This window comes from Dipodomys merriami, unplaced genomic scaffold (assembly GCF_024711535.1).
Source record: "Dipodomys merriami isolate MVZ:Mamm:240054 unplaced genomic scaffold, mDipMer1.0.p SCAF_13, whole genome shotgun sequence".
Lineage (NCBI taxonomy): Eukaryota > Metazoa > Chordata > Mammalia > Rodentia > Heteromyidae > Dipodomys > Dipodomys merriami.
Genome location: NW_027202604.1, coordinates 4,554,729 through 4,581,671, shown reverse-complemented (window position 1 = coordinate 4,581,671; position 26,943 = coordinate 4,554,729). Strand labels below are relative to the sequence as shown.

Genomic DNA, 26,943 nt, shown 5'->3' with positions numbered 1-26,943 from the left:
GATCTCCCAATCTGTGGGCTTCCTATTGATCTTGCTAGCTATGTCCTTTGCCATGCAGAAGCTCTGCAGTTTCATGCAATCCCATTTGTCCAAACTTTCTTTGATTTGTTGTTTCTGGGTCTTCGTTAAGAGAATTTCAGCCTGTGCCAAGGAGCCCTAGAGTTTCTCCTATTCCTTCCTGTAATGTTTTCAGGGTGTCTGCTTTTATTTCGAGGTCTTTGATCCATTTGGAGTTGATTCTGGTGCAGGGTGATATATAATTCAAGTCTGGTTTCTGAAGGGAACACAAAACTACATCATGAATGACTTGGTGGACTAATAACATCTTTGGTGAGTTAACTGTGACAGAGATTGAAGCAGAAACACATTTTTTGGAGAGATGGGATGTTAAGTGCTTCTCACTGTGGCAAAGTACCTGACACTAACAATTTAAAGGAAGATTTATTTCTGTTGTTTCAGAGTGGTGCCTGGATGTTGATTCTGGCCTGTGGTAAGGCAGACCATGGCAGGAACATTGCTGGAGGCAATAGGAAGCCACCAGGACAAGATAGAGCCCTCAGTGACTGTCTAGGCCACACCCCTGAAAGTTTCCAGACCTTCAAAATAGTTCCATCATTTGGGGACTAAGCCTTCAATACAGGAGCCCATGGAGTACACTTCATAGTCAAACCTTAATCTAGGGAAAGTATTTGCTTGTATTGGAAACAAAGTGTTGCTCCTGGGCAGACCTGGTTGGGGTGGTTAGTAGCCTGCTTAATTTCAGCTCCTTTTATTTTCCTCTGGTCCTGTGGCTTGAATTCAGGGCCCGAGCACTGTCCCTAAGCTTCTTTTGCTCAAGACTACTGCTCCATCACTTGAATCACAGTGCCATTCTGGCTTTTTCTGAGTAGTTCACTGAAGGTAAGAGTCTCATTGACTTTCCTGCCCAGGCTAGGTTTCAACCATGATCCTTAGATCTCAGCCTCTTGAGATCTAGCTAGGTTTACAGGTGTGAGCCACCAATGACCAACATTTTTTCTTAAACCTCAAGTTCCAATACCCAGAATGGTATTAGTATGGAGAAAACTGAACTTAGCACATCTGGGCTGCTATGAACTCAATTGCCTCCTACAAAATCCATAGGTTGGAGCTTCAAGTATCTGTATTTGGAAGCAGAACTTCTAAGAAATAATTGTGGCCTTTTCTTTAGGAGCTGACCATATTAATTCCTTTGTGGGGGCCACAGGGCACAAAAAATGAAGAGGCTGGTTTCTCACTCCTACTTTTTTTTGAAACTGAGTATCATTATGTAGCCCAGGTTGGACTCAAATTCATGATCCTCCTGCTTCATTTGAGTGACTGGATTACAGGAACATGAAGTGTCACCTGGCTGTGCTTGGGAAGTAGCAGCAGTTCTGAGAGTGGAGAGCAGAAGCTGAACAAGGGGAGGTGAAGCTTTGAGATACCTAGGTCCTGGCCCCAAACCAGGTACACACCAGCCTTCCCAATTCCCCTCCACCCTTCTTGCCAGAATCATCCACAGCAAAGAAAAAGGCCTTGAAACCATTCATTTTTCTCAAAACATATATTTACCTCTCCTCTCAGTACATCTTTGAGCACCTTTGCCAGAACCAGGAATGTGCAGGACCCCTTCCCCCCAATACCTGTGCCCTTCCCTAGGCCTTGGTAACAAGGCCCCTCACAGCTTGCACAATGGCGTCCTTGTCAATACCGAACATCTTCAGCAGCTCAGCTGGCTTCCCACTTCTTGGTACTTGGCCAACAGCCAGCCGGGTGACAGTGACTCCAGGCTCTCCCATTACTGCAGTGGACACAGCCTCACCTATGCCACCTGGGCAAAGGGAAGGAGGTTGAGTCTGATGAGGAGGCCTCTGCCCCTAGTTTGAATTTATTCCCTGAGATAAGGATGGCTAAGATTGCATATGCTCTATCCTCTAGCCAGAGCAGTCATCTCTAACTGATCACAGTACACAGTGCACTTTCTGCGCTTCATCTTAGTCTAAGTCTGTCTCTACCCCTGGAACCTCTCAAAGGAATGAATGGTGAGTACTTGGTAGATGCTTGTGAAGGATTCATTAAAGATAAATTCAATATTGCTTTTCCTGTTTGAGTTTGTATAACCACCTTCTTTATCTGAGCCCCAGGAGGACAGCTGTGGCCCAGAAAACTTAGAGCTGTCTGGGAGCAGATGGGACTTGGCCTACTAACAGGCTTCAGACTCAGCTTGGGAATCTAGATAACTGGCAGCTGCTGGCTCGGCTCTATGGGCTCCTGCCAATCAGAAAACCAGCGAGAATTCCAACCCCACTGCTGAGAGAAAAAGGTGGACTATATCCCTGGAGGAATGCCCTTGGACTCTGGCCCTGCTCCAGCCTCCAGTCCAGCACAGCCCCTATTACCTTCATAGTAGTGATCTTCCACTGTGAGGATCCTGCCCTTGGTAGCGCGAGCACTTTCAAGAATGAGCTTTTGGTCCAGGGGCTTGATGGTGAAGGGGTCCAGCACACGGATGTTGATCTTCTCTGTGAGGGAAGAAGGCATGGGCATGGCTGAAGGGAGGGCTGAGTATTGTAGGGTGCCTTACTAGCAATGGATCTTCAATGCCCAATGGTGGAAATGTGTTTTCTAAGGGTTTGCACTGAGAGTCTAGCCTGCAGCCTGTTTCTACCCTGGGAAGAACCAATTGTTCTCTTGTTAGGATACCTTTGAATACCAAGGAAGAGCCACAGGGAAGGTACCAGCTATCTGAAGGCAAAGGCTTATGGAATGACAGGAAGGGGAGCAGTATCTGGTGAGGACCTCATAAAACCACTCCAGAAGGAAAGATCTAAGTCTAACACGCCCTGCCAAAAGTCTAACACGCCCTACCTGGACCCAACTGGTAGGGCTGGGCTTCCCTGGTTCCTCCAGTTCTGTCCTGCTAGCTATAGTCTCCGTCAAGCTTTCCCAAGCCCCTCTTTGCTCCAACTTTTCCTAGTTGATTCCTATTACTCTGAGGTCAACTAAGGATGCCATGCCAACCCTCCACTTTTTGGTGCTCAACATGACTGACATCGGTGTAGTGACATCTGTTTGGTGATTCCATTGCAGGACAACCTAATACCCACTCCCTCCTCATAATATCATTAACTAATATCTGCACAGTCACAATAATAAAGACAATAAATACTAAATCTCGCTAACTTTATCATCACAACAGCTCCGTGGGAAAAGTGCCAGTGTACAAATGGGAAACAGGCTTGCTGATAGTGAATAACTTAATTAACTAGTGCTAAGCTGAGTTGTGTTTCTAGTCCCACCAGCAGGCTCCAGTGCCTCTGATCCGATCAGTATACTAGTGCCACTGGACCAGGACTGTGCCCAATGCAGCCCCACACTTAGCATTCACAAGAGGCTTTTAGTTAGTGCCATCATCATGTAACTAGATGAGACTCTCTCTTCAGGTCCCTTTCACCTCACCTTTCTTCAGCAGCTCAGCAGCAGCCAAGGCCTCGTGTAGGGTCACTCCAGCTCCAATCACAGTCACTTGATCATCCTTGTTCTTCAGAACCACCTGGGGGTGACAGGTCAATGAGGCCAGGGTGGAACCTGACTGCTAGGAGTGGCAGCAGGGTGGGTTTGGCTTGCTCTAAGGGGCCTTACTGGGTAAGAACACACTGACCTTAGCTTGTCCAACCTGGAAGTCCTCATTGTTATTGTAGATAATGGCATTTTCTGGGCGGCTGGTCCGGATGAAGCAGATGCCCTGGGATCAAAACAGATAAAACTGAAGAACACAGGTGCAGCAACTCAGATCTCAGGGGATATAGTCTTTCTAAAGAAGTCTACCCTCCATGTGCAAATCTCGTAGCCCATCAACCCCAAAGGGAAAAGGGGTAGGAAGTGAGGGGTAGGTAAGATAGGTAAGTTAGGCCCTCTCTCTGGAGAAGCCTGCACCTCCTTAAGCACACCTGAGAACCTTTCATGGCTTTGCCAGCCCCAGAAGCATCAGGTAGACTGGCTTCTGGGTGGGGGTACTTTTCCAGAATATATCAGCAGGACCCTAGCCTCAGGCAGAGGAAGAGGTCTACCAGGGGGCAGCTCTTGATCTGGATTATGTGGCTCAGCTCATCTTTTTCTGTCTTGGAGAATCCAACTAAAGAAGGGACAATAGACATGACTGTATAGACATAAAATGCCAACCTGGCAGAGAAAAGATTAGTAGAAGTGTGTGTGTTGTGCTGATACCAGGGACTGAACTCAGGGCCTTACACTTTATTTTTTTCACTCATGACTGGTGCTCTACCACTTGAGCCATATCTTCAGTCTAGTTTTGGTTTTGCTGATTAAATGGAGCTAAATCTTGAGGATTATTCTGCTCAGGCTGGCTCTGAACCAAGAGCTCTCAGATTTCAGCTTCCTGTATAGCTAGGATAACAGGTGTGAGCTACTAGTACCATCTTATTGTGTGTTGTTTTTCTTTGTCTAACTTCTTTAAGCTACAGACAGCAAGAGCAATGTCAATAAGCAACTCTCTAGGGCAGCAGATGAGCAGCCCTGTGTTTTCAGTGTCTCTGTAGCTGGCCTCCTCTTTGGTCTCTTTAGGGACAAACTGCTTCTGGGAAGAGAAAAAATAGCCCTCCCGACCAACCTTTGTATTGGCTGCTAATTCCACTGCCTTCTCAGTAGCAACTCCATCACTTGGGTAAAAGACAGTTGACATGGGGATTGACCGGAACATTGCCAGATCTTCTAGGGCCATCTGTGAGGGCCCATCTTCTCCTGTGGTATAGGAAAGGAGAAGTTGAAATAAGATCCCCATCCATGGATTTCCCTATCCTGGATCCTCGTCCAATCCCCCATCTCCTCTTTCTGATTTAAAGTCAAGTTACATGAGCAAGGTTCCTAGCTAAACTCACCAATGGACACGCCACAGTGAGAGCCACAGAGGTTGATGTTGCTCTCAGAAATGGCTGCCATGCGAATCTGGTCAAAGGCCCGGGTAAAGAAGGCTGCAAATGTGCTGCAGAAGGGCACTGTCCTGTTGCGTGTGGCACAGCCTACAGCGATGCTCACCTGGGGGGCAGGCAAGGTATGTTAGTCCCTATGAGGCAGTTAAGAGGTTCTTGTATACCCCGGACTCTGCAGTTTCATGCCAATCCCATGCTTCTACTACTTGAAATAATCATTTCAAAAGTTCTCTTAAACTTTTTCTTTGGAGCTGTTTTTCTAACAAGCAAATCATCTCACTAAGGTTTCTGGAGTCCTTGCTAGCCTCAAGGCCTCTCTCTGCAGAGACCCTGAGGTCCTCTGCACCTTTCCTCCCAGATCTGAGGGCAGTGGCCTCATGCCATCTGCGGTTCCAGGCCCTAACCCCTCACTCAGAAGCACTATGGATGATACAAACTATGTTCTCCCTCAGTTCCTAAACCTGTCAGCTCATATCAGTCCTCTTTCCCTACACCGGGGGCCACTCTAGCCCCTCCACCCTGCCAGAGTAGTCTGGACTCGGTAGTTTGACAGACAACTTTAGGTTCTGCTGGAGAAAGAACTGTGGGCATATTAGTGGCTTCCAGAAGGTGGAAGCTCCCTGTCCTTAAGGGCCTGCAAGACCGTTCCTGGCCAGGATGAGTTATGTTAAAAACAGGGCAAAACATCTTTTTTTCATATATGCATCCCTCATAGTGTCTGTAGTAAGAGCCTATACACATAGGTTCAGCAGCCAATTAGCTGCTAAATCCATTACATTTCAGCCTCTTGGTTGAATTGCCTTCTTTGACCTCAGTAGGTCCCTTTCTCATCGTTTCTACATAGAGTTCTTCCTATGTGCACCCTCCCCTCTTATACACACCTATTCACCACAGCATATCTGGACTTAACAACCATGAACTGTAGCTACTGAGGGTCAAAGGTCTATGTAAGATCCTAGTAGGTCTTATGGTCTCCCTGGGCTGGCCTACATGGTCAATATGGCTGCCCAAAGGAGCAAGAGGGCTCGGACTACAGACCATTCCTGGTACGCACCATGTTCTGCTCAGCAATGTAGCACTCAATAAAGCGGTCTGGGTGCTCCTTTTTGAAGATCTCTGAGAAGGTAGAATTCTTGGTGTCCCCATCCAGGGCAATGATGCGGTCACTGGCATGGCCCAGCTTGGCCAGGGCCTGTCCATAGGCCTTGCGAGTGGCTATCTGTAGGAAAGAGAGCAGGAAGCTCTGAGTACCACTGGGGCATATTATGTATAGGGATATGTCCTAGAGTCCTGCCTGCCTCCTAGGCTTCTGAAGTTTTTAGGGAGAAGGGTAAGACTGGGGAGTCAGAAAAAAGCAAGACCAAGTAACAGGTCTTCTGGAAAAGTGTGTGTGTGTGTGTGTGTGTTTGTGCGCGCGCGCGTGCACGCACTAGTACTGAGGCTTGAACATGGCCTCTCTTCAGCTCAAGGCTAGCACCCTACCACTTGAGCCACAGCACCACTTCCAGTTTTCTGAGTGGTTTATTAGAGGTAAGTCTCACATGGACTTCCCTGCCCAGGCTGGCTTTGTACTGCAATCCTCAGATCTCAGCCTTCTGAGTGGCTAGAATTACAGGAGTGAGTCACCAGCACCTGGCTGGCCTCATATTCTTTTTTTTTTTTTTTTTTTTTTGGCGGTTGTGGGGCTTGAACTCTGGGCCTGGGTGCTGTCCCTCAGCTCTTCAGCTCAAGGCGAGCGCTCTACCACTTGAGCTACAGCGCCACTTCCGGTTTTCTGGTGGTTTATTGGAGATAGGAGTCTCATGGTCTCTCCTGCCCGGGCTGGCTTTGAACCGCGATCCTCAGATCTCAGCCTCCTGAGTAGCTAGGATTACAGGCGTGAGCCACCGGCGCCCGGCTTGGCCTCATATTCTTGCTCAGCTTTTTCATTCATGAATGGTGCTTTCATTTAAGCCATACCTCTACTTCCAGCATTTTGCTGGTTGATAGGCTCACTCAGGGGAAGGCCCTGGTTCAGGACCCTTGGTCTCATCTGACACTCTGTTCTTATTTCTGCCAGTAGCTATCTGTATGACTATGAACAAGTTCCTTGTCAACTCTGCACATTCCAGAGCTGGCTGTGCTCAAGGCAACTGACAGGAAACAGGGATCCTTAGTTTAACTCATGTTGCCTAATTGATATCTTTCCCAATTTTTTTTGGGGGGGTTAGTTGTGGGGTTTGAACTCAGAGCTTGGATGCTGTCCCTAAGCCTCTTTGTGCTCATAGCTGGTGGTGCTCTACCACTTGAACCACAGTGCCACTTCCTGTTTTTGAGGGATTAATTGAAGATAACCTCAGATCTCAGCCTCCTGAGTAGCTAGGATTACAGGCATGAGGCACTGGTGTCCACCTCCTTTCCCAACTTTCTAGAAGATACATGTTAGCTGTAGGAAACCAGAGAACCAGGACTGCCTCACCGTCAGCCACACCATCACCAGAAAATGTTTTAACTACATACCTTGTCCCCAACTTTGTAGCTGGGAGGGGTAGGCATGCGGATGTTGGCAATGTCCACTGAGGGAGCATCCTCCTGCGGGGGAGTGGCCAAGATCTTCTTTTTGCTCTGGACCTGGCTAAAGATTTCCTGGATGATTTGTTCAGCCATGTTTTTGGGAAGAGGTTTCCCATGCCACGCCTCCTTATCTTCTATACCTGCAGGTACAGCATAGGAGGACAGAGGGACAGGTAAGGCAGACACTCTCAGACAGAAAAAGAGGGTATACAGAAGAGAATTATACTGATACTGCCTGGTCCTCCTTCGCTGAATGGTAAGGAGAGGGAACACCAATATGCAGATGTGTGTGACAAGGGACACAGCCTCTTCCCCTTTGCCACTGTTAATCCACCCTAGGTCCTACAGCTTGCATAGGTATGCTTTTGGAAACCTCTGGCTGCTTGTGAATAGCTGTGAGGGAGCCTTTCAATGAGAAGGGGAAGGTTACAGTCAGAATAGAGTGAGCATTACCAGGTCACCTGATGTATCTGTAAATGGCAGAGTGGAGTCTGCAAGCAACTATGTATGTCTCTGCCTCAGAGCCTTCATGTATGGGAACCAGAAAGACTTAATATCCCTCTCTGAGGTTACCTCAGATGTCACTGCAGCCTAGGACAGACTGATGTTTTTACGAGCCTTCAGAAACTGTGCATAGTTTTTATCTGGGTAATCTAGGGGGTTACCAGGTAGCAGCAATGAGACCACAAAATCCCAGTGCTCTTACCTTGACAGCTACCTGCCCCTAAAAGGCTCCCAGCATAGTACCTTCATCCTCATCTACCCACATACATGCAGGCAGGCAAGGGGACTGCTACCCTATCCCAGGCTGGCTGGCATAGAGAAGCTGACCCAGGGCTAGAATCAGGTCCTTATAGTACCAGGCCTTCACTGTCCCTGGGCAGTTCTCTGACCACTATTTTTTTTTTAAATATGTATATAGTTTATTTTTATTTTTTCCAATTATTGTTATTTTAGAGGTAATATACAGAGGGGTTACCTTTACATACATCCAGAAATAAGTACATTTTCTTTTGCGTACTGTCATCTTTTTGTATATAGTTTAAAATAAGCTTTTAATTATGGCTACTCAATAAGCTAAGATCTAAAGATCAAGGTTCAAAGCCAACTTGGGCAAAAAAGATCTAGGAGACTCTAATGTCCAATTAACTAACATGAATCCAGAAGTAAAGGTATAGCTCAAGTGGTAGAGTACTGCCTTGAGTGAGAATGATGATCCTAATCTCAAGCTCTAGTACTAGCAATAATATTTAAAAAAAATTTTTCGGCAGTACTGGGAGGGTTTGAACTCCAGGATTTGCTCTGCTACCGTCTACTACTTAGTCATGCCTAAAGAGGTTTTACAGATAGGGTCCTATGTTTTTGTCTGTTGCTGGCCTCAGACCTCCTGAGTAGTTGGGATTAAGGCATGTACTACCAAGTCCAACCATCAATAGGACCTGGGTTCTCAGGAAGTTGAACCCTGAAGGTCATAGTTCCAAGTCAGTCCTGGCAGGAAAAACATCTGTGACTCTTATCTCCAATTAACCAGCAAAAAGCTGAGAGTGGAGTTGGGGCAAGTGGTAGAGTGCTAGCTTCAAGCAAAAAAACTAAGGGACAATGCCCAGGCCTTGAGTTCATACCTGGGCTGACCTCTAAATGGCTATTGAGATAGTACTACAATACACACACCAGTGTGGGTATCTCTTCCAATATGCTGATTTCATCTTTTTGGATATATGTTATAGTGAGACCAGTGGACTATACAGCAGTTCTACTTTTAGTTTCTTTGTTTTTGGCACTATTGTGTTTGAAGTCAATATCTCACACTTGCTAAGCAGGCACTCTACCACTTTTAATTTTTGAGGAAGCTTCACACTATTTTCTTTGATTTTCTCCTTTGATGTAGTGCTGGGGATGAACCGAGGGCCTTGAACATGACATATTGTTTTCAATAGCAGTTGCACTAATTTGTATTCCCACCAACAATATGTGAGGGTTCCCTTTGGTCTGGACCCTTATTAGCATGTTCTTTATCTTTTTGATTACAGTCATTCTATAAATGACTACTTATAGTCATTTCCTTATCATTAAAATGGGCAAGAGCCTCTGGGAATCAGATGTCTGCCTCACTCTCAAGCCTGGAGCAGAAACATCATCAAAGCTCACACAGGCATTTACCAAGAACTTACTGAGAGGTACCCACCACACATGCCAAGGGAGAACCCAGACCTTCCAAATGCAGTAGGTGGCTGGAGCTAGCAAAATATCAGCTGGGGTGTGATGCAAGAACTACTCAATGTTTTTACTCACAGGCTCTGTTTAAGACACCCCCCCTGCCCTCCCCCCCCCCCCAGCCTTTTCCTTCCTTCTGCCAGCACATGCCATTCAACTAAGACCAGGCTGATCTGGGCTCAAATCTTGGCTTAGCCATACAGACCAGAATCACTTCACAGAATTCCGCATTTCTTGCAACCCTTCCTTGGAGCCCAGTGTATACAGGGAGAAGATAGGGCTGGTACTTCCCTAGGCACAAAGGACTCAGAGTGACATGACATGGCCCAACCCTCAGTCACAGGGCACATACCTGTGATCCCACGGCCCTTGAAGGTCTTGGCAATGATGGCTGTTGGCTGGTGCTTGGCTTGGCCAAAGGCCTTGCACAGCTCCTCCACACTGTGTCCATCCACAATTATGGTGTGCCAGCTGGTGACAGAGGTGGCAGAAGTTGGAAGTGGCCAGGTGCCAAAGTGCCCTGAAGAACCCCCAAGGAAAGGCCTGGCACCAGCCCTGCCTGTATCCCACACAGTTGGATCCCAAGCTGGAACACCTAAGGTGTTCCTGTCTCCAATTTGGGCTTTCCCTTCCTTTTTCACATTATTTTACTTCCTAACTTGCCTCTTAACAAAGCTGTTTTGGGGACTTGGTAGGTCTGTTTTCTCTTAGATTCTTGAACATCCTGGCTCAATGTGTATATATGGATAACTCATTTGATCCTTCCACAGATACTGGAAACCTTTATAAAATAAACTATGCACCACACACTGGTGGCTCACGCCTGTAATCCTAGCTACTTAGGCTGAGAGCTGAGGATCACGTTTGAAAGCCAGCCCAGGCAGGAAAGTCCATGAACTCCAATTAACCTCCTGCCCCAAACTGGAAGTGGAGCTGTGGCTCAAAGTGGTAGACTCTAGCCTTGAGTGAAAATGCTCAGGGACAGTGTCCAGGCACTAAATTCAAGCCCTATATCTGATAAAAAATAAAAATAAAATGAACCACACTATTCAATACACGGCAAGGGGCTGGGTCAGGGTGACCTCTTTATGCATTGCTTTTATGGAACAGGCGTATTAGTAGTAATAAAGACAGCAGCAAACACACCATATGCTTGTTTTTTTGCCAGTCCTGGAGCTTGAACTCTGGGGACTGTCCCTGAGCTTCTTTTGCTCAAGGCTAGCCCTCTACCACCTGAGCCACAGTGCCACTTCTGCCTTTTTCTGTGTATGTGGTACTAAGTAATCGAACCCAGGGCTTCATGCATGCTAGGCAAGCACTGTACCACTAAGCCACATTCCCAGCCCCATATACTTGCTTTTTGTAGGCATTGTGCTGAATGAATACATTTAAGTTTACAGCCCAATAAGGTAGCTAATGCCCTGTTTTACAGAAAAGCAATGGAGACGCTGAAAGAGTAACTTGCCAAGGTCATAAAGCAAATTAGTAATAAGGCCAGGGCTTAGACAAATAAACTTGCTTATGACTGAGCCTTAGCCCACAAAGTCATAGTGGTCGCTTGAACAATGAATGAAGTCCAAATGTCCAGATTTGGAATTAACGTGGGAAAATGCTATGGAAGGGAAACTGTTAGCTGGGGTTTAACCTCCCAACTTTAGCTTGACTTACCCAAAAGCCTCACAGCGCTTCTGGTAGATGTCCACTTGGTGCTGTAGTGGGGCTGGGTCACTTTGGCCCAGGCGGTTGATGTCAAGAATGGCAACAAGGTTGTCCAGTTTGTAAATGCTAGCAAAGGCCATGGCTTCCCACACTGAGCCCTCGGACAGCTCCCCATCTCCCAGCATGCAATAGACCCTGTAGCTGTAGACAGATGATGGGAATGTGGCCAGTAAGAGACAGAAGAGTGGGGGATGCTGGGGTAACTACCCACTCTGGGTAAAGCCCCCCCCCCATAAGATTAGAGGAGTCCCAGAACTTGCTGGGTGGGCCACAGGACAGACCACCTAGGGGAAAATGGGCATAACCAAGGGCAGTGGAAGACATACTAGTATGGGGTCAGGGTGCTTCATAGGTAAGCTCTTCCCAAGCACCTTAAGACTGGTGCTGCACCTGGCCCTTTCTCCTCCCAGGATCTCTTCTCACTGACAAAAGGCAAGCCTGGTCTTCTCAAAGGCAGTGTGCCAAGGTAAATGAGCATGAAACCTGGGGTGCTTACTCAGAGAACATTAGCTTCCTGGCCTCAGGGGAGGGTGTAAAAGGGGTAAGGCTAGAAGTGAGGGAATGAGTTCAGAGACCCTGACTCTGCTCCTGAGATATGAGGGGATAGGGATGATAAAGATTAACAAATCCTTCACAGGTCACTCAGGGCACCCAGGAACTGGGGACATGACTGGTACTGAGTCTTGTGCTGAATAACATCCTCTTTCAGATGAGTTCAGTTGTTATTCTCTAACTGACTCAGAATGATCAAGGGACTTGTCTGAAGGTCACACTGTTGGGAAATAGCTGAACCAAGACTTAACACTTCTGATAGTAGCCCAGATTGCTCAGGGCACTGCCCTTTTAGCCTGCCCAGTGCTCAGCTGTGTAGCTCCAGCTGCCCTCCTGCTTGTCTCCTTGCAGCAGAACCAAGACACTGCCTGCAAGAGGCTGGGCAGGCCAGCCAGCGCTGTCAGCATGACTCAGCACTTCCGCAGGCCCGGTGACAGGGAGCTTCCTGCACCCTCCCTTTGCCTGGTGCTGGTCCTAGGGCTTGAACTCAGGGGCTGGGTACTGAGCTCTTTGTATCTTTTGCTCAAGGCTCTACCACTTGAGCCACCGCTTCTTGTTCAGCTTTTTGGTGGATATTTCCTGAGGCCTCCACCAAGCCAGGCCACAGGAATCATAACTTAGAGAAGCATTTTTCCCTAGGCTTTTCTGGAACTGGATCCTGTCTCTAAGCTGTCTCCTTCCTCCTTCAGGTTAACAGGGTCTGAGATCCTGAAGCTTTCTCTGGGAACACAACCTCAGGAGCCTGACTCAATTCCAGGGAAGCTGACTGAAGCCAAGTGGAGGACAGCATAGCTCTGGGCCTTAAGAACAGAGACAAGGAAGCCTATTAGCGCCAGGTAGGCATCCTGAGGTCCTACAATCCTGGGAAAGGGACTGTGAACAGGAAAAGGGGATGGTGATAGAGAAACCTGAGCTAACCTGAGGTGGTATTGCCTGAATAGTCAAGATTTAGAGCTGGGGGCTACAGATGATTGCATGGAGGAAACATACTGTTACATTTAAATTAGGGAGAAGTTAAGAATAAATAAAAAGTCCATTTGTTTTAATATGCTTTTTTAACTTCCAAAGGAGACAGCAAGAAACAGTGCCAGAAGCTGGATCTGCTTTATCAGGATGCCAGCTCTCAGTGCCTGGCCAAGCCTGATAATCCCTTGGTGCCCTGACCCCCTCCCTCAGGTAGTCTGAGGGCCTACTCAACCCTGGCTCCATACTACCCTGGCCTCTGGGAACCTGCCAAATCTCTTCTCCCTGTACTGGCCTTTTCTATTATGATGGGGTCAGGAAATGATTTCTCAGAGGGAATTATTTCAAGCAACTGTAAGAAATAATTAACTCATGTCTCTGTTCTAAGGCCCAACAAAATGTTCTTAAACACACATCCCATTCTTTGTGACTCTCTCTTCTCTTCACGGTGAATCACCTCTGATGTAGCTGAGCCTGTGCCAAAACTCAAGCTCTGCTGCTAGGTGACTCTGGCTTGAGGGGCTCTGAGTCTCCTAAAGAGCTGTGTCAGGAGTCCTTGCTGGGAGGCGGGACCTACATGCAGAAAAACATTCCCCACAGTATGTCATGTGGTCAGGCTTCCTAAAAGACCCTCTACCCATCAGTCCCATCACAGCTGGCTATGGCCCGTCTCCTGTAGGAAATGGGAAGTCGGGAGCCCGGAGCCAGGGTTGGGCCCTCCACTCCTCCCATCAGCCTAAGCCTCATCAGCTTTACTCCCCTAGGAAGAGCCTTGCCCTAGGCTCCCTCAGAAATCAGCCCAGGGTCTCCTTAGATGTGTCCTCTGCCTCTTCCTACCACCCACCAGAGGATCTAGGCAACTATCTTTCCTGGTTTCCTCATCCACAGGAGGGTAACTCCTCACACCCATCCTCATCCCTGAGGGGCTTATCAAGGTGAAACCTGACAGCACATGGGCACCAAGCATGGAAAAGGGAGTAACGAACCATTCTTGTGAATGATTCTTCTTAAAGAGACTGTAGCCTCTGTCCTTCAGGCCAAATGTGGCGACAGCAGGTCACCTTATAGCTGAAATGTGTCCTGAGGACAGTGGGTACTTTCCTAAAAACCACCTGATGCTAAGCAGCAAACCTGTCTAGCCAGACTGGAGCTACTGGAGAGTGGGTATCAATGGGACAAGGAGGAGGAATGGAGAGGATCAATATGGTCAAAGTTCTTTATGTGCACATGTGAAAACAGACAATGAAACTTGTTGAAATTATTTTAATAAGTGGGGAGAAATAAGGGAGATAGAGGACAGTGATGGGATATGTTGTCCACATGATAAAAATGCACAGTGAAACAAACTCCCCTTGTCCAGCTAATGTATGCTAATAGAAATCTTAAAAAAAACAAACAAACCCACAAAACACTGCCAAGCCAGGCTCCTCACCTACTCTCTACAGGGTTAGTCTCTCTGATGGCTGACTTTTCCCTGCTGATATGAGATCACCTGAAGACTATAGAACGCTCTAGAATACATAGCCTAGCCCTTTCTGAAGATAAAGGTTAGGTAGCCTGGGCTCCTGGTACCTATTTAGACATAGGGTGGGGAGGCACATCCTTCTGAGATTTCTGGGATACAGGCACTGGGCTTAAGGGGGTAAGGCAGGAGCTACCCAGCCAAAGCACTCTGGGTAGAAAGCATGTGGTAGCACCAGGCACTCAAGGGCCAGCCAGTTGCTACTGAGAGGCACTGGGCAGGTCTCTTCGCTGGGTATACTTCCTTAACTGAAAACAGGGCTACCCATGCTATCCTCAGCAGGTCTTTTTGAGTTCAGAACAGGACATGTACATATGCTACTCAGCCCTAGCCAGGCAGGAGGCAGTATAGCGGTGGCTGAGGGCAGAGAGTAAGGTTGGGCCACCAAGAACCCCTCTTCAAAATTACTGATGGTTAGTGTAAGGAGTAGGGGTGTTACCTGGCTTTGTCGAAGTATTTGCCTGTGTAGGCCATCCCACAAGCGGCCCCAAGCCCCTGGCCCAGGGAGCCAGTGGCCACATCAGTGAAAGCTTGTTTCTGTCATAACAGAGAACCACAGTTATTCATGGAGAGAAGAGAGAGTTGTGTAACTCAACCTAAGATCCTGCCCTTACCAGCCAGGGCAGCCAGGGCAGCCATACCCTCCCCGACCCCCTCCCAGACTGGTTGAGCCCCTTCCCTGCAGAAGGCCTTTTCCCAGAATGTGACTTCTCATTCTCATAGCAAAGTAACTGTGCGTATGGGTTCAATTCCTAGCTCTACCCTCCAGCAAATCATGTGACCTCAAATTGGGGACTAAAACTCTCTAAGCCCCAAATTGAATCACCTATAAACATAGTCTACCCAATATTAATGTAGAATGTTTGGCCTTGGTGAGGACCTAGACCCTGGTGGTGGTTTTGTGGTAACTCATTACTTCCAATATTTGAATGGAGGCTAGCTGACACCTTGAAGAGCAAGCTAGGTTGCTTCCTGGGAACTAACATTCTGCTGCTATCTCCTTATTAATTCCCCAGTGACTCTTCCAACTATATCTGTTCCTGAGCTGGGCAGCCCAGTTGGGAAGGGAAGCTTGGAGGGGCCTTCCTCAAGTTGAAGCTGAGGCCTCACCCTGTGTATAGCATGGGGTGCATACAATGGTAACCTAAATATTCACACCTTTCCTTCCTCATCTCAGCCCCTTCTTCTGCCTTTCTAGCTTTTCTGTGGATGCCGTTTCCCTCCCTCATGGACTGGGAAGAGGAAGTGGAGGCAGGGGCCTAGGAGGTTCCTGGCTGATAGGTGCACTTACAGGGACAGGGTGCCCATCCAAGTCAGAGCTGATCTTCCTCAGGTTCAGCAGTTCTGCCTCAGGCAGAAAGCCAGCTTCAGCCCAGACCGCATATAGGATAGGAGCTGCGTGGCCCTGCAGGGAAGTCAGCAAAGGTGGTCAAATGGAGAACCAATACCTGGGGCTATTCCTGCTGCATGCTGGGCCCCAGAGCCTGGATAAGCTGGCAAGACAGGGTATTCATTTCAGAGAAGGAAGCAAGTGAAGGCCAATTCTCCCCTTTCATGCCTCTCTAGCCTCTTGGTTTCCAGCCCAAAGTTCCCACAGCTAAGGCCAGGCAGACATTACAACAGGTGCAGGGCGCACAACTGTGTGGCTAGATGAGGCCAAAAACCAGCAGGCAGCCGGCTGCCCTAATCCTGGCATATGAGATACTTAGACAATCTTATAACTCCTACTACAGCCTAATCCAAGACCAGTGGCTGCTGAGCTACGCCTGAGGACAGGTAGATCTTAAGCAATTGTTGCATGGTTTGTAGCTGTAACTTTTATCAGAAGAAAGACAAAGAATCCCATCCCAAATCCGGCTACAGGGGGCTGGGAAGGTAGCTCAGTGGTAGAGTGCATGCCTTGCAAGCATGAGGCCCTGGGTTCAATTCCTCAGCACCACATAAACAGAAAAAGCCGGAAGTGGCGCTGTAGCTCCAGTGGTAGAGCGCTAGCCTTGAGCTGAAGAGCTGAGGGACAGCGCCCAGACCCAGAGTTCAGGCACCATGACTGGCAAAAAAAAAAAAACAAAAAAAACCCCACAAATCCGGCTACAGGATCACCACTCCTGGGGGAACACACCAGTGGGAAGCCCCCAACTAACCCAAATCTGAATTTGAGTTCTGCCTATCAATACTCAAACGGAGTGAAACACCTGGCCAGAAAGACACAAAGTTTCTACTGTCCTCTATTATTCTTTTCTGGGTTAGAACCTCATTCATGGACGTGGCTCCATGGAAGGGTAGCCAATTGGAATACCATATGTTCTTAGCTTGCTAGGTGGGTTGGCACAGAGTCAGACAACAAAGAAGGGATCAGGATGAGCAAGTAGAGGAGGATTCTTTGAGTGGTAGGCCAGGCCTGGGCTTAGACTGGGAGTTAAGTCTCCTGAGACCACTCACCATTCTTGAACCCACATGACACCTGGCTCCAAGCAAAGGCTATGTGGCAGCAGGACTCTTACCTTGGAGAGTACAAAGCGATCGTTGTGCGGGTTCCGGGGATCCAGGGCCTTGTAGCGCATGGTGTGGAAGAAGAGGACAGCCATGATCTCAGCGGCACTGCAGCATGATGTGGGATGGCTGTGGCCCAGGAAAGAAGACACGTGCGTCATGGCTCTTGACCTGGAACCTTCAGCACTCCTGGGCCTGTATATGGGGACTTAGGGATGCCAGACTAAAGGAGACTCTCACAGGTCTGGCTTATCTCCTGTTACCTGGGAGGGTAGCACAGGGTCTCAAGATTACTACTGGTAGCTTGGGAGTTTGGCCATTTAGTGGATACAAGGGGCTGTCATACCTTTCAAGAGCACTACCCTGGACCCTCAGTAAAGGCCCCTGGAAAACTCTAAGGCTAGACCAGAGTAAGAAAGGAAGGGAAGGAGACCAAGTATAGCAGATTCAGCTCAGAATCAACATAGGATGATGAGGGTGGGGAGCTATAGAGTAGTAGTTCCTAGCAGGAACCTAAGGACTCAGCTAAGGAGCCCTGGTACTGATAAATGAACCACAGCCAAACAGAGAAACCAAGTTTGTCTGCTTGTGAAGGCATGCTGTTCTTTTCAAGAAGCTGGCCATCTGTGCATAGACTAAAGCTCAGAGGTATGTTTTAGAGTTTCCAAAGACATCATTTGGCTATTTGGCAGCTTTTAAAATGGGCATTTTGAAGGCTAGAGTAAGTAAGTAGCAGTTGGAACCATGCTTTTGTGAAGAATTTTAAAAGCACAAAACCTCATCTTTTACAAAGGCTACAATTTACCCTTTACACTTCCTTAGATGAGGGTTGACAAAATCAAGAACCTAGAGTGGCAGGACAAAGGGGGAGTTTTAAATTCTGTTTTGATAACTGAATGGCTCCTGATAAAAGGAAGTTGACACTACCACGTGCAAGGATTCCATCCTAGAGATGAGACTACAGTCTCCAAGCACGGGCTGGATTCATGAGACATCTACAACTCCTGGAGCCCTGTGGTCCACAGTTCTGTTAGGAGCTCAGCCGCCCACACATGCAGCACGGCTCAGCCCTGACACTGTATTTGAGGTACCAAACACTAAAACATGCCCAACGCCAAGCCCAATGCAAGGGCACATGCAACACATGGGGCTCACAGCAGCCCCCTCCTCCCCTCTAGGGGTCCCCACCAGGTTAGGGGTGAGTCACTCCCAGCACAGACACATTAGTAGAGGAATCCAGAGAGCTGTCCCATGCTGGTTTAGTACCCACATTCCCAGCACACAATTGTCTTATACTTAACCATTTCTATGAACTCCTGGTCATGGGGGAAAGACACTAAAACCTGAAAGAGGGAGGTGAGGACACATAAACAAGAAACGCTTTCCTGCCTGGGATGGACCCTAATCCCCCACTCTCAGTGCCAACCTTGGCCCTTCCCCCCTCCAAGAGTAGCCCACTCCCAAGAAGCCCTGTTTGAAACCACAGCATGGAAGAAAGATTCTGGGCCCAACTTCTCTGAAGAGAAAGTAAAACAGGAGCAGGGGCTCTGCCCACCCTGACCATGTCTAGTGACCCCAGAGTGACTGACACTACCACACAGCCACTAGGAGGGACCCCATGGAGTAATGATGGGACACAAGTGTTTTCTGCATGTGAGAGAGGTTTGCCCTGGCCCTGAACATGGAGGAAATGGAAAAGCAGTTGATTTGAAAGCCCATGGGTTCAAGTACCCAGGTCACCAATGCCCACATTCATCAGCAAGAAGACCAACCACTCAATGTCTCCAACTACTCCATAGTCTGGGAACATGAGGCACTCCAATCATGAGCAGGCAAAAAGGAATAATGAGCTCTTGCTAATTAAATACCAAAGATGGACAGGAGGCATGACTCAAGAGATATTAGCAAGGCACCAATGATTCATACCTGTAATCCTAGCTACTCAGCAGGCTGAGATCTAAGGATTGCAGTTCAAAGCCAGCCCAGGCAGGAAAAGTCCATGAGACTCTAATTAACCACTAGAAAACCACTAGAAAATGGTAGAGCATTAGCCTTGAGCAAAAAAGCTCAGGGACAGGGCCCAGTCCCTGAGTTCAAGCCCCATGACCGAAGTAAAGAGAGATTATGCCAGCTATGAATAAGAAAGCTGACCAAGAGCATGAGGCAGAATTCAAGCCTTGGTACTGGCACCAAAAAATAAAAAAGAATAAAAATGTGCTGAAGATGCACATTCATTAAGATCCAGCAACTTCACTGGGAGGATCACAGACATAATATACATACAGTGTTTCCTGGAAAACCAACATGGCTGTTCCCACATGTTGATCAACAGAATAGTCACTTCAATATAATCACATGTAACAGTATATATACAACAGTGAGAATGAGAGACTCACACATCATTCACCAAACACGGACCTATTATATTATCTCACAAATATATCATGAAAAAAAAGAGATGCATAGATAACAGAGAAGACCCTACTGTTCACAAACATATAGTCATTATTATTATTATTATTATATTTATTTTTTTGGTCAGTCCTGGGGCCTGAGCACTTTCTCTCAGCTCTTCAGCTCAAGGCTATTTTGTTCCACCACTTGACCTACAATGCCACTTCCAGTTTTCTGGTGGTTTATTGGAGATAAGAGTCTCACGGACTTGCCTGCCTGGGCTGGCTTTGACATGATTCTCAGCTTAGATTATAGGAGTGAGCCACTAGCACCAGGCTTCCCTGAGCTTCTTTTGTTCAAGGTTAGCACTCTACCACTTGAGCCACAGTACCACTTTTGGCTTTTTCTGCTTATGTGATACTGAGGAATGGAAATCAGGGCTTCATGTATATGAGGCAAGCACTCTACCACTAAGCCACATTCCCAGCCCATAAAGTTATTTGTACACACTATAAAATACATGATGGAATGACAATAAAAATTTATGTGTATGGAGTATTATGCAGCCATTAGAAATGACAAAATAATGGCATTTGCAGGGAAATGGATGGAGCTAGAAGGAATCATGTTGAGCGAGGTAAGCCAAGAGCAAAGAGACAAACGGTACATAGTCTCCCTGATAAGTGGATGCTAAATCCAAAATGTTAGGTGATACGACAAAACCAACAGGACTTAAGAAACAAAGAACTCCCACTCATTTGGTTGAACCACTACTGCTCCTACTCAGAATGAACTTCTTTCTGACACTAAACGTAAGATTGTTTCTTCATCTGGACACTAGTAGCATATACCTGTAATTATTGCTACTCAAAAGGTTGAGAACTGAGGATAAAGGGTTCAAAGCCAGCCCAGGAAGTCCATTAGACTCATATCCAGTTAACCAACAAAAAGCCAGAAGTAGAATGTGGCTCAAGTGGTAGAGTACTAGCCTGGGAAAAACAAAACAACAACAACCAAAAAACCCACAAAAAAACTGAGTTCAAGTGCACAGGCCCCGAGATCAAGCCTCAGTACTGACAAAAAAAAAAAAAAAAAAAGTTTCTTCAGATCTTTGCCTCATGTGACCACCTCTGTGAAGCCCACACTACCTGATTTAACACTTGCCACCATTTGACATTAAATGACTGATATAAGAGCCTAGCAACATCGCACACATACTGAGTGTACAAAAGAAGAAATGATATATCCTAATCCTGTGACCTTTGAGCTTCAGTATTCTCTAAAATGGATAATAGAAGCTGACTTGACAGGGTAATGTAAGTGTAAAGAATAAAGTTCATAGCCAGGCGCTGGTGGTTCACACCTGTAATCCTAGCTACTCAGGAGGCTGAGATCTGAGGATCATGGTTCAGCCAGCTCAGGCAAGAAAGTCTGTGAGACTATCTCCAATAAAAACCACTAGAAGACCAGAAGTGGCGCTGTGGCTCAAGCAGTAGAAAGCTCGCCTTGAGCTGAAGAGCGCAGGGACAGCACCCAAGCCCAGAGTTCAAGCCTCACGACCGACCAAAAAAAAAAAAAAGAATAAAGTTCATCATGTAAACATTGCTATTTGTTCATCTATTATTCACTCCTATTAATACCAAAGATTAAGTCTAAGTCTAATCTCATTTTGAGGATGGCCCCCTAAGGTCCACAGAAAGCAAGGAACTTGCTCAAAGAACCAGTGTCTGCCAGCAGCACAGCTAAGACAAAAGCAAAAGACTGAGGGGAGAAAAAGTGAAGGAAAACCAAGGAATAGATAAGCAAAATGTTGGATATTCCAACAAAGGAATATTTAGCCATAAAAAAAAAAGAAATGGAGGAGCTGGGCGCCAGTAGCTCACGCCTGAAATCCTAGCTACTCAGGAGGCTGAGATCTGAGGATTGTGGTTCAAAGCCATCCTGGGCAAGAAAGTCCATGAAACTCTTATCTCTAATAAACCACCAGAAAACCAGAAGTGGCGCTGTACCTCAAGTGGTAGAGCACTAGCCTTGAGCTGAAGAGCTCAAGCCCCACGACCGACCAAAAAAAAAAAAAAAAATTAATGGAGGGGCTGGGAAGGTGGCTCAGTGGTAGAGTGCTTGCCTTGCATGCATGAGGCCCTGGGTTCGATTCTTCAGCATCACATAAGCAGAAAAAGCTGGAAGTGAGGCCATGGCTCAAGTGGTAGAGCACTAGCCTTGAGCTAGAGGCCCAGAGTTCAGGGCCTTTGGGGGCCTGGACCCCCCCAAAAAAAAGAAAGAAAAGAGAGACAGGAAGGAAGGAAGGAAGGAAGGAAGGAAGGAAGGAAGGAAGGAAGGAGAAAAGAGAAAGGAAGGAAGGAGGGAGAAAAGAAAGGAAGGAAGGAAGGAAGGAAGGAAGGAAGGAAGGAAGGAAGGAAGGGAGGGAGGAAGGAAAGAAAGAAAGAAAGAAGGAAAGGGAAGGAGGGAGGGAAAAAGGAAAAGAAAAAGAAATGGAAATTCTAGTTCATGTTACCCCTAGATAGCCTCCTTCCTGCAGGAGGGAATTACAGAATATGCAGGAGGGATCTTTCAGGGATAATGAAATATTCTAAAATTGGATATGATAAATTTACTAATTTACTTCCAACTACTGTAAATGAATCTTAAACCCCAGAATGTTACAATATGAAATTATACCTCCATAAAGCTGTAAAAGGAGAGGAAGTTCTCAGGTGTCTGCACTTCTCTGACCAGTTGTGTAACCCTCAGAGATTATATCCAGTCTATGAATGCAACTGATTTCTGAGCAAGGTTTTCTGTGGGAGCTGGGTCAAACAGACACATCCACTCTACCCTGCCACCAAGAAGGCAAAAGTACAATTTGCCTAAGAGCTCAGCTCTGGACATGCAGGCACAGACCACCAGACTCTGGTGACAATAGGCCTTTTGAAATATGTCAAGTCCAGGAGCAGGGCTGCAACAAGAATCAGAGCTGAAGTTCATGAGAATTCAAGAGGATACTCTTGTCAGATCCTTGCCAGGGAGCTGAACCTTGCCCCAATGCTTTAAGAAAGAATCACTGACCATTAGCCTTGCTTAGTTCAGAGGTCACTTAGGGGGGAAAAAAGCCATCCCAGGGCAACCAGGTGTCTTCACATGGAGTTGAGTAATGCTGCTGCAGCAATCTCAACGGCTCTGTTCTTGCTTCAGCCAGTGTCAGGAGGGACAGGAGCCACAGCACTCAGCCAGCACTGGGTACCAGGGATGCAATGCAATTCTGGTCACTTCAAGGTCACATCACTACTATAACGAGATATTAAACACAGTAGGTGGTGGGTCCTAGGGCTTCCTCACTCTGCCTCACTCCTAAGGGACCCAGTTCCTTGGAAGGCTAACTGGTTCTTCAAGAGAACATATACTGTGCTGTTGGGACTTTTAGAAACTAAAACTATAAACAAACCTTTTTGTCTTTATAAAGCTAGTTTACCTCAGACATTTTGTTATACTAAAAACTGCCACAACAAAGTAACTACTTTGCTATGGATCTCTCTATTTATTTTTGTGCTAGTCCTGGGTCTCGGGCCCTGGGCACTATCCTTGAGCCCTTTTTTGTCAGTTGTGGGCTTGAACTCTGGGCCTGGGTGCTGTCCCTCAGCTCTTCAGCTCAAGGCTAGAGTTCTATCACTTGAGCCACAACACCAATTCTGGCTTTCTCTGCTTATGTGGTGCTGAGGAATCAAACCCAGGGCCTTATGTATGCAAGACAAGCACCACTGAGCCACCTTCCCAGCCTCCTTGAGCATTTTTGCTCAAGGCTGGTGCCATACCACTTGAGCCATAGTTCCACTTCCAGCATTTGGGCAGTTAACTGGTGATGCGTCTCTCAGATTTTCTTGGCTAGCATGGCTTCAAACTATGATCCTTGGATCTCAGTCTCCTGAGGAACTGAGCCACCATCGCCTGGCTAACCTCTCCTTTAAAGATGGAGAAAATGAGGTAGGATGGGTAGGTCTTTTTTTGACAGCTGCTTATAACAACGCTGGTTTAGATGGGCTGGGAATGTGGCTTAGTGGCAGAGTGCTTGCCCAGCATGCATGAAGCCCTGGATTTGATTTCTCAGTACCACAAAAATAAAAAAAGCTAGAAGTGGTGCTGTTGCTCAAGTGGTGGAGTGCTAGCCTTGAGCAAAAGCAGCCCAGGGACAGTGCTCAAACCCTGAGTTCAAGCCTCAGGACTGGCACCAAACAAAACAAAACAAAACAAAACAAAACGCTGGTTTAATCCTCATCTCCTTGTGTATACCAGCCAGGCATGGGCATCTAGTAGCCTTTCAGGTACCCTCCTCAAAGCTATTATTCTGAAGACCTGGGAGACCTGCTGAAAGCACAAGGCACCTTCTCCTTTGAATCAGGTGTGAGTGGGGTGATGAGCACCATTTAGATAACATGATCTGGCCCTGATTGGTAAGAAATGAGAAATCCTGGCCACTTCTTACAAGGCCACTGGGATTTCCAGTGTGTGCTGGACCCTTGTCATAGTGCCCTTAGCATGCAGAGGAAGAGGATTCAGAGACACTCTGGCCACCATGGGCACTGTCTCAATAAAAGGCCTCTGTGAAGGCTCTATCCCTCCACCTCCAGGCCCAGCTTCTGACACAGAAACCAGTGTGGGGAGATCCACAGCACATAGAGACAAGACTGGGAAAGCTGTTGATAGGACATCACCCAGCCTGAAACCAACATCCTGGATCTTCACTGACTGAGTGAACCAGTTCAGCAGTGACCAGCAAAGACTGTTCCAAAGTCCTGCTTCACCACCAGATTATAAGTTCTCCCCCAGAAGAGTGGACACTGCAGAGTGCACCCCTGAGCTGTGACTGCAGCCCGCCTCAAAATGAACAGAAGGGAACCAGACACTGGCCATGTCTCAAGTATTTTTTGGACATATATACTCTTGCACACACATTTCAAAATTTCTCTTGTGACAGAGATTGCATAGAATGCTACTTCCTTCTGAAAAGTTTCCTATATTTCTTTCCTGGATTGCTCATTTACATAAACACACACACACACTCACACACATATACACACACTTTATACCCTTTTTCCTTTTGCAAAGAAATACTTGAGTTCAGCAAGTTCCTCTCTAAGGCTACAATGTAAACATGGGTGTAGCTCTTGGTAGCCACACAAAGTATCTTTTCTGGGTGGAAACTATCTAACAAGGACCAGGAGGCCTACAGCACACCCCATCTTTGGGAGTCTCCCAACAGTTGAAAATATTATTTAGTTTCTCTTTAAGTACCTATCAAACTAGTATCTATCATGGCTGTATCTCCCTCCATTTTCCCTGTCTGATGCTGCCCCCATGTCCAAGGAATTTCTGAGCAGAGGCCTGACACCAGGCAATAATAAACAGACACTGGTTATTAGTTGGAGCAAGCCACCTAATACACTAGCCTCAACATCCTCATCTTTAAAATGTAAACACAGGAGGCAGAGATCTGAAGGATCAAGGTTTTAGGCCAGCCTGGGCAAAAAGCTCACAAGATTCCATCTCAACCAGTAAGCTACATGTGGTGGATCACACCTGTCATCCCACCTACATGAAAGGCTTAAATAGAAGGATCACCATCCAGGCCTTGATAAAAATATAAGACCCTAGGACTGGGAATATAGCTTAGTGGTACAGTGCTTGCCTAGCATGCATGAAGCCCTGGGGTCATTCAATTCCTTAGTACCACATTAAACAACAAAAAGCTAGAAGTATAAGTGGTAGAGTACTAGCCTTGAGCAAAAACAAGCTCAGGGACAGTACCTAGGCCCTGAGTTCAAGCCCTAGGACTGGCAAAAAACAACAAAGTATAAGACCCTAGTCTCCCTACCCCGCACAAGGCCCTGAGTTCAAACCCCAGTACCACCCCCCAACTTTCAAAAAGTGGACTAATATAATCTGGCAGTGCTACTCTCAAGAACACAAGCAAGGATGCTGTATCACACCAGGATTACCTACTTAGCTGCTTAGTGACCCTTTGAATGTCTTCATGTCTTACCCAGCTACTCAAAATGCTCAGATGTGTGGCACTAATTGGGTAATGGCTATGTTACTCTAGCCAGACTGAAATGGCTAAGGGAAGCAGACCCAGTATTTACCATACAAGCAATACAACACGTTCAGAACCTGCCCCAGGCTGGGGCAGGTCTGGTTGCAGTGGAAGAAAGCTAGATCCCTGCCTAAGCAGGGGATACCACACAAAGGACTGCTACAAGCCCAGGGGAGATAAGAGGTCCAAAGTATGCATGAGTAGGGTGGGAAGGAAGTGACCTGCAAGAGGGCCAAACCTTCTAGAAATAAGGTATCTTAAAGGCAAGGAGAGTGAGTGCATACTCACACAGCAAGATTACTTCTTAATAATATATCCTGTATGAAACTGGCCAGAAGCCAGAATCTTCTCTGTTCTAATCTCACAGGTTGGTTAAGAAGATCCCTGGAAACCACTCTCTATCCAAATAATGATTTGTCCACCTTGCTGTCTGTCACAGGTCCTCTTAGCATGCCTGAAGTAGAGCACTGGAATTCTTCAAACTATCTACTGTAACGTGGAGACATTGTTACCCCACTTCGCGTGAACTCACAGGGCCTTCATTCATTTAAGACTCCAAGTTCCCTTCCTCATTCCTTCCCCACACCAACCTCAGGCCTCAGCTTAGATCCTAGGCCTACCTCCCCTTCCACCGCCAGGGTTCTGAGTCCACGTGCCACCTCCCTGCGTTCCCAGCAGCCCACTACAGACCCCGCGCCACAAGTGCAGGAATGTGAAGTCGCGTCGGGCCGGGCCGTGGGGGAGAGGGCAGTGCGGGGGAGGGGAGCATAATTCGAGATGGAGAAGGCCTAGGCCGGGTCTCAGTCAAGATGGTGGGTTGGAACAGGCGTTGAACAGTCGGGTCTCAATCCCAGCTCTCGCAGTGTGACCTTGGACAACTGACTTAAACTCGGTGCCTCAGTTTCCCCACCTGCAAGGCAGAACGTTTCCAGCGGAGCCCACAAGCTCAGGGAGAGGGCAAAAGGGCCAGGTTTTCCCGAGAGTATTAATGGTGGCTTTCCCAGTAGCGCCTCAGAGGAGGGGCTACGGGAACCACGACCCCCACCCCGAGTCACCAAGCATCGGGGGACCCCGAGACCACGGCAGCAGACGCGACTCGTCGGAGGAGGTCGAGGCCCACGCAGCCCCAGCCGGGAAGCGGAGCGCGAGCGCGCAGCGGAAGGCGCCGGTGGCCCGGGCCCCGCTCCGCCACCGGGCCGCGCCTCTGCCACCTCCCTCGTGGTGGCTGCGTGCAGCGCAGCACGGAGCGCGGCGGGCGGCGGGCGGCGGGCGGCGGCTCCCCCGCCCACCCGAGCCCGGTCGCAGCCCCGCCGCGCCGGCCGCCCCTCCCCGCGCTCACCCGGAGCCCGCCGCCGTGGTGGCCTGGATGGAGCTGATGCGCAGGCGGTTGGCCGTGTCCTTCAGGGCCTGCAGCTTCTGCTGGTCGGGCTTGTGGTAACCTTCCATGGTGCAGCCGGACGAGGAGACGGCGCCGACGAGAGAACGCAGCAGCGGGTCCAGCG

General features: G+C 47.7%; 1 protein-coding gene across 1 annotated transcript; it reads right to left on the bottom strand.

Moving 5' to 3' along the window:
* Positions 1 to 1,545: 1,545 nt before the first annotated feature.
* Positions 1,546 to 26,943, bottom strand: Tkt (transketolase). Its single transcript, XM_070018524.1, has 14 exons — positions 26,781 to 26,943; positions 16,974 to 17,091; positions 15,764 to 15,877; positions 14,912 to 15,009; positions 11,385 to 11,576; positions 10,069 to 10,187; positions 7,449 to 7,642; positions 6,004 to 6,168; positions 4,899 to 5,055; positions 4,631 to 4,761; positions 3,662 to 3,745; positions 3,460 to 3,553; positions 2,400 to 2,522; positions 1,546 to 1,831 (listed from the first exon to the last, which is right to left on the bottom strand). Exons 1-14 carry the CDS (start codon positions 26,885 to 26,887, stop codon positions 1,656 to 1,658), a joined length of 1,872 nt encoding a protein of 623 aa, XP_069874625.1. The 5' UTR covers positions 26,888 to 26,943; the 3' UTR covers positions 1,546 to 1,655.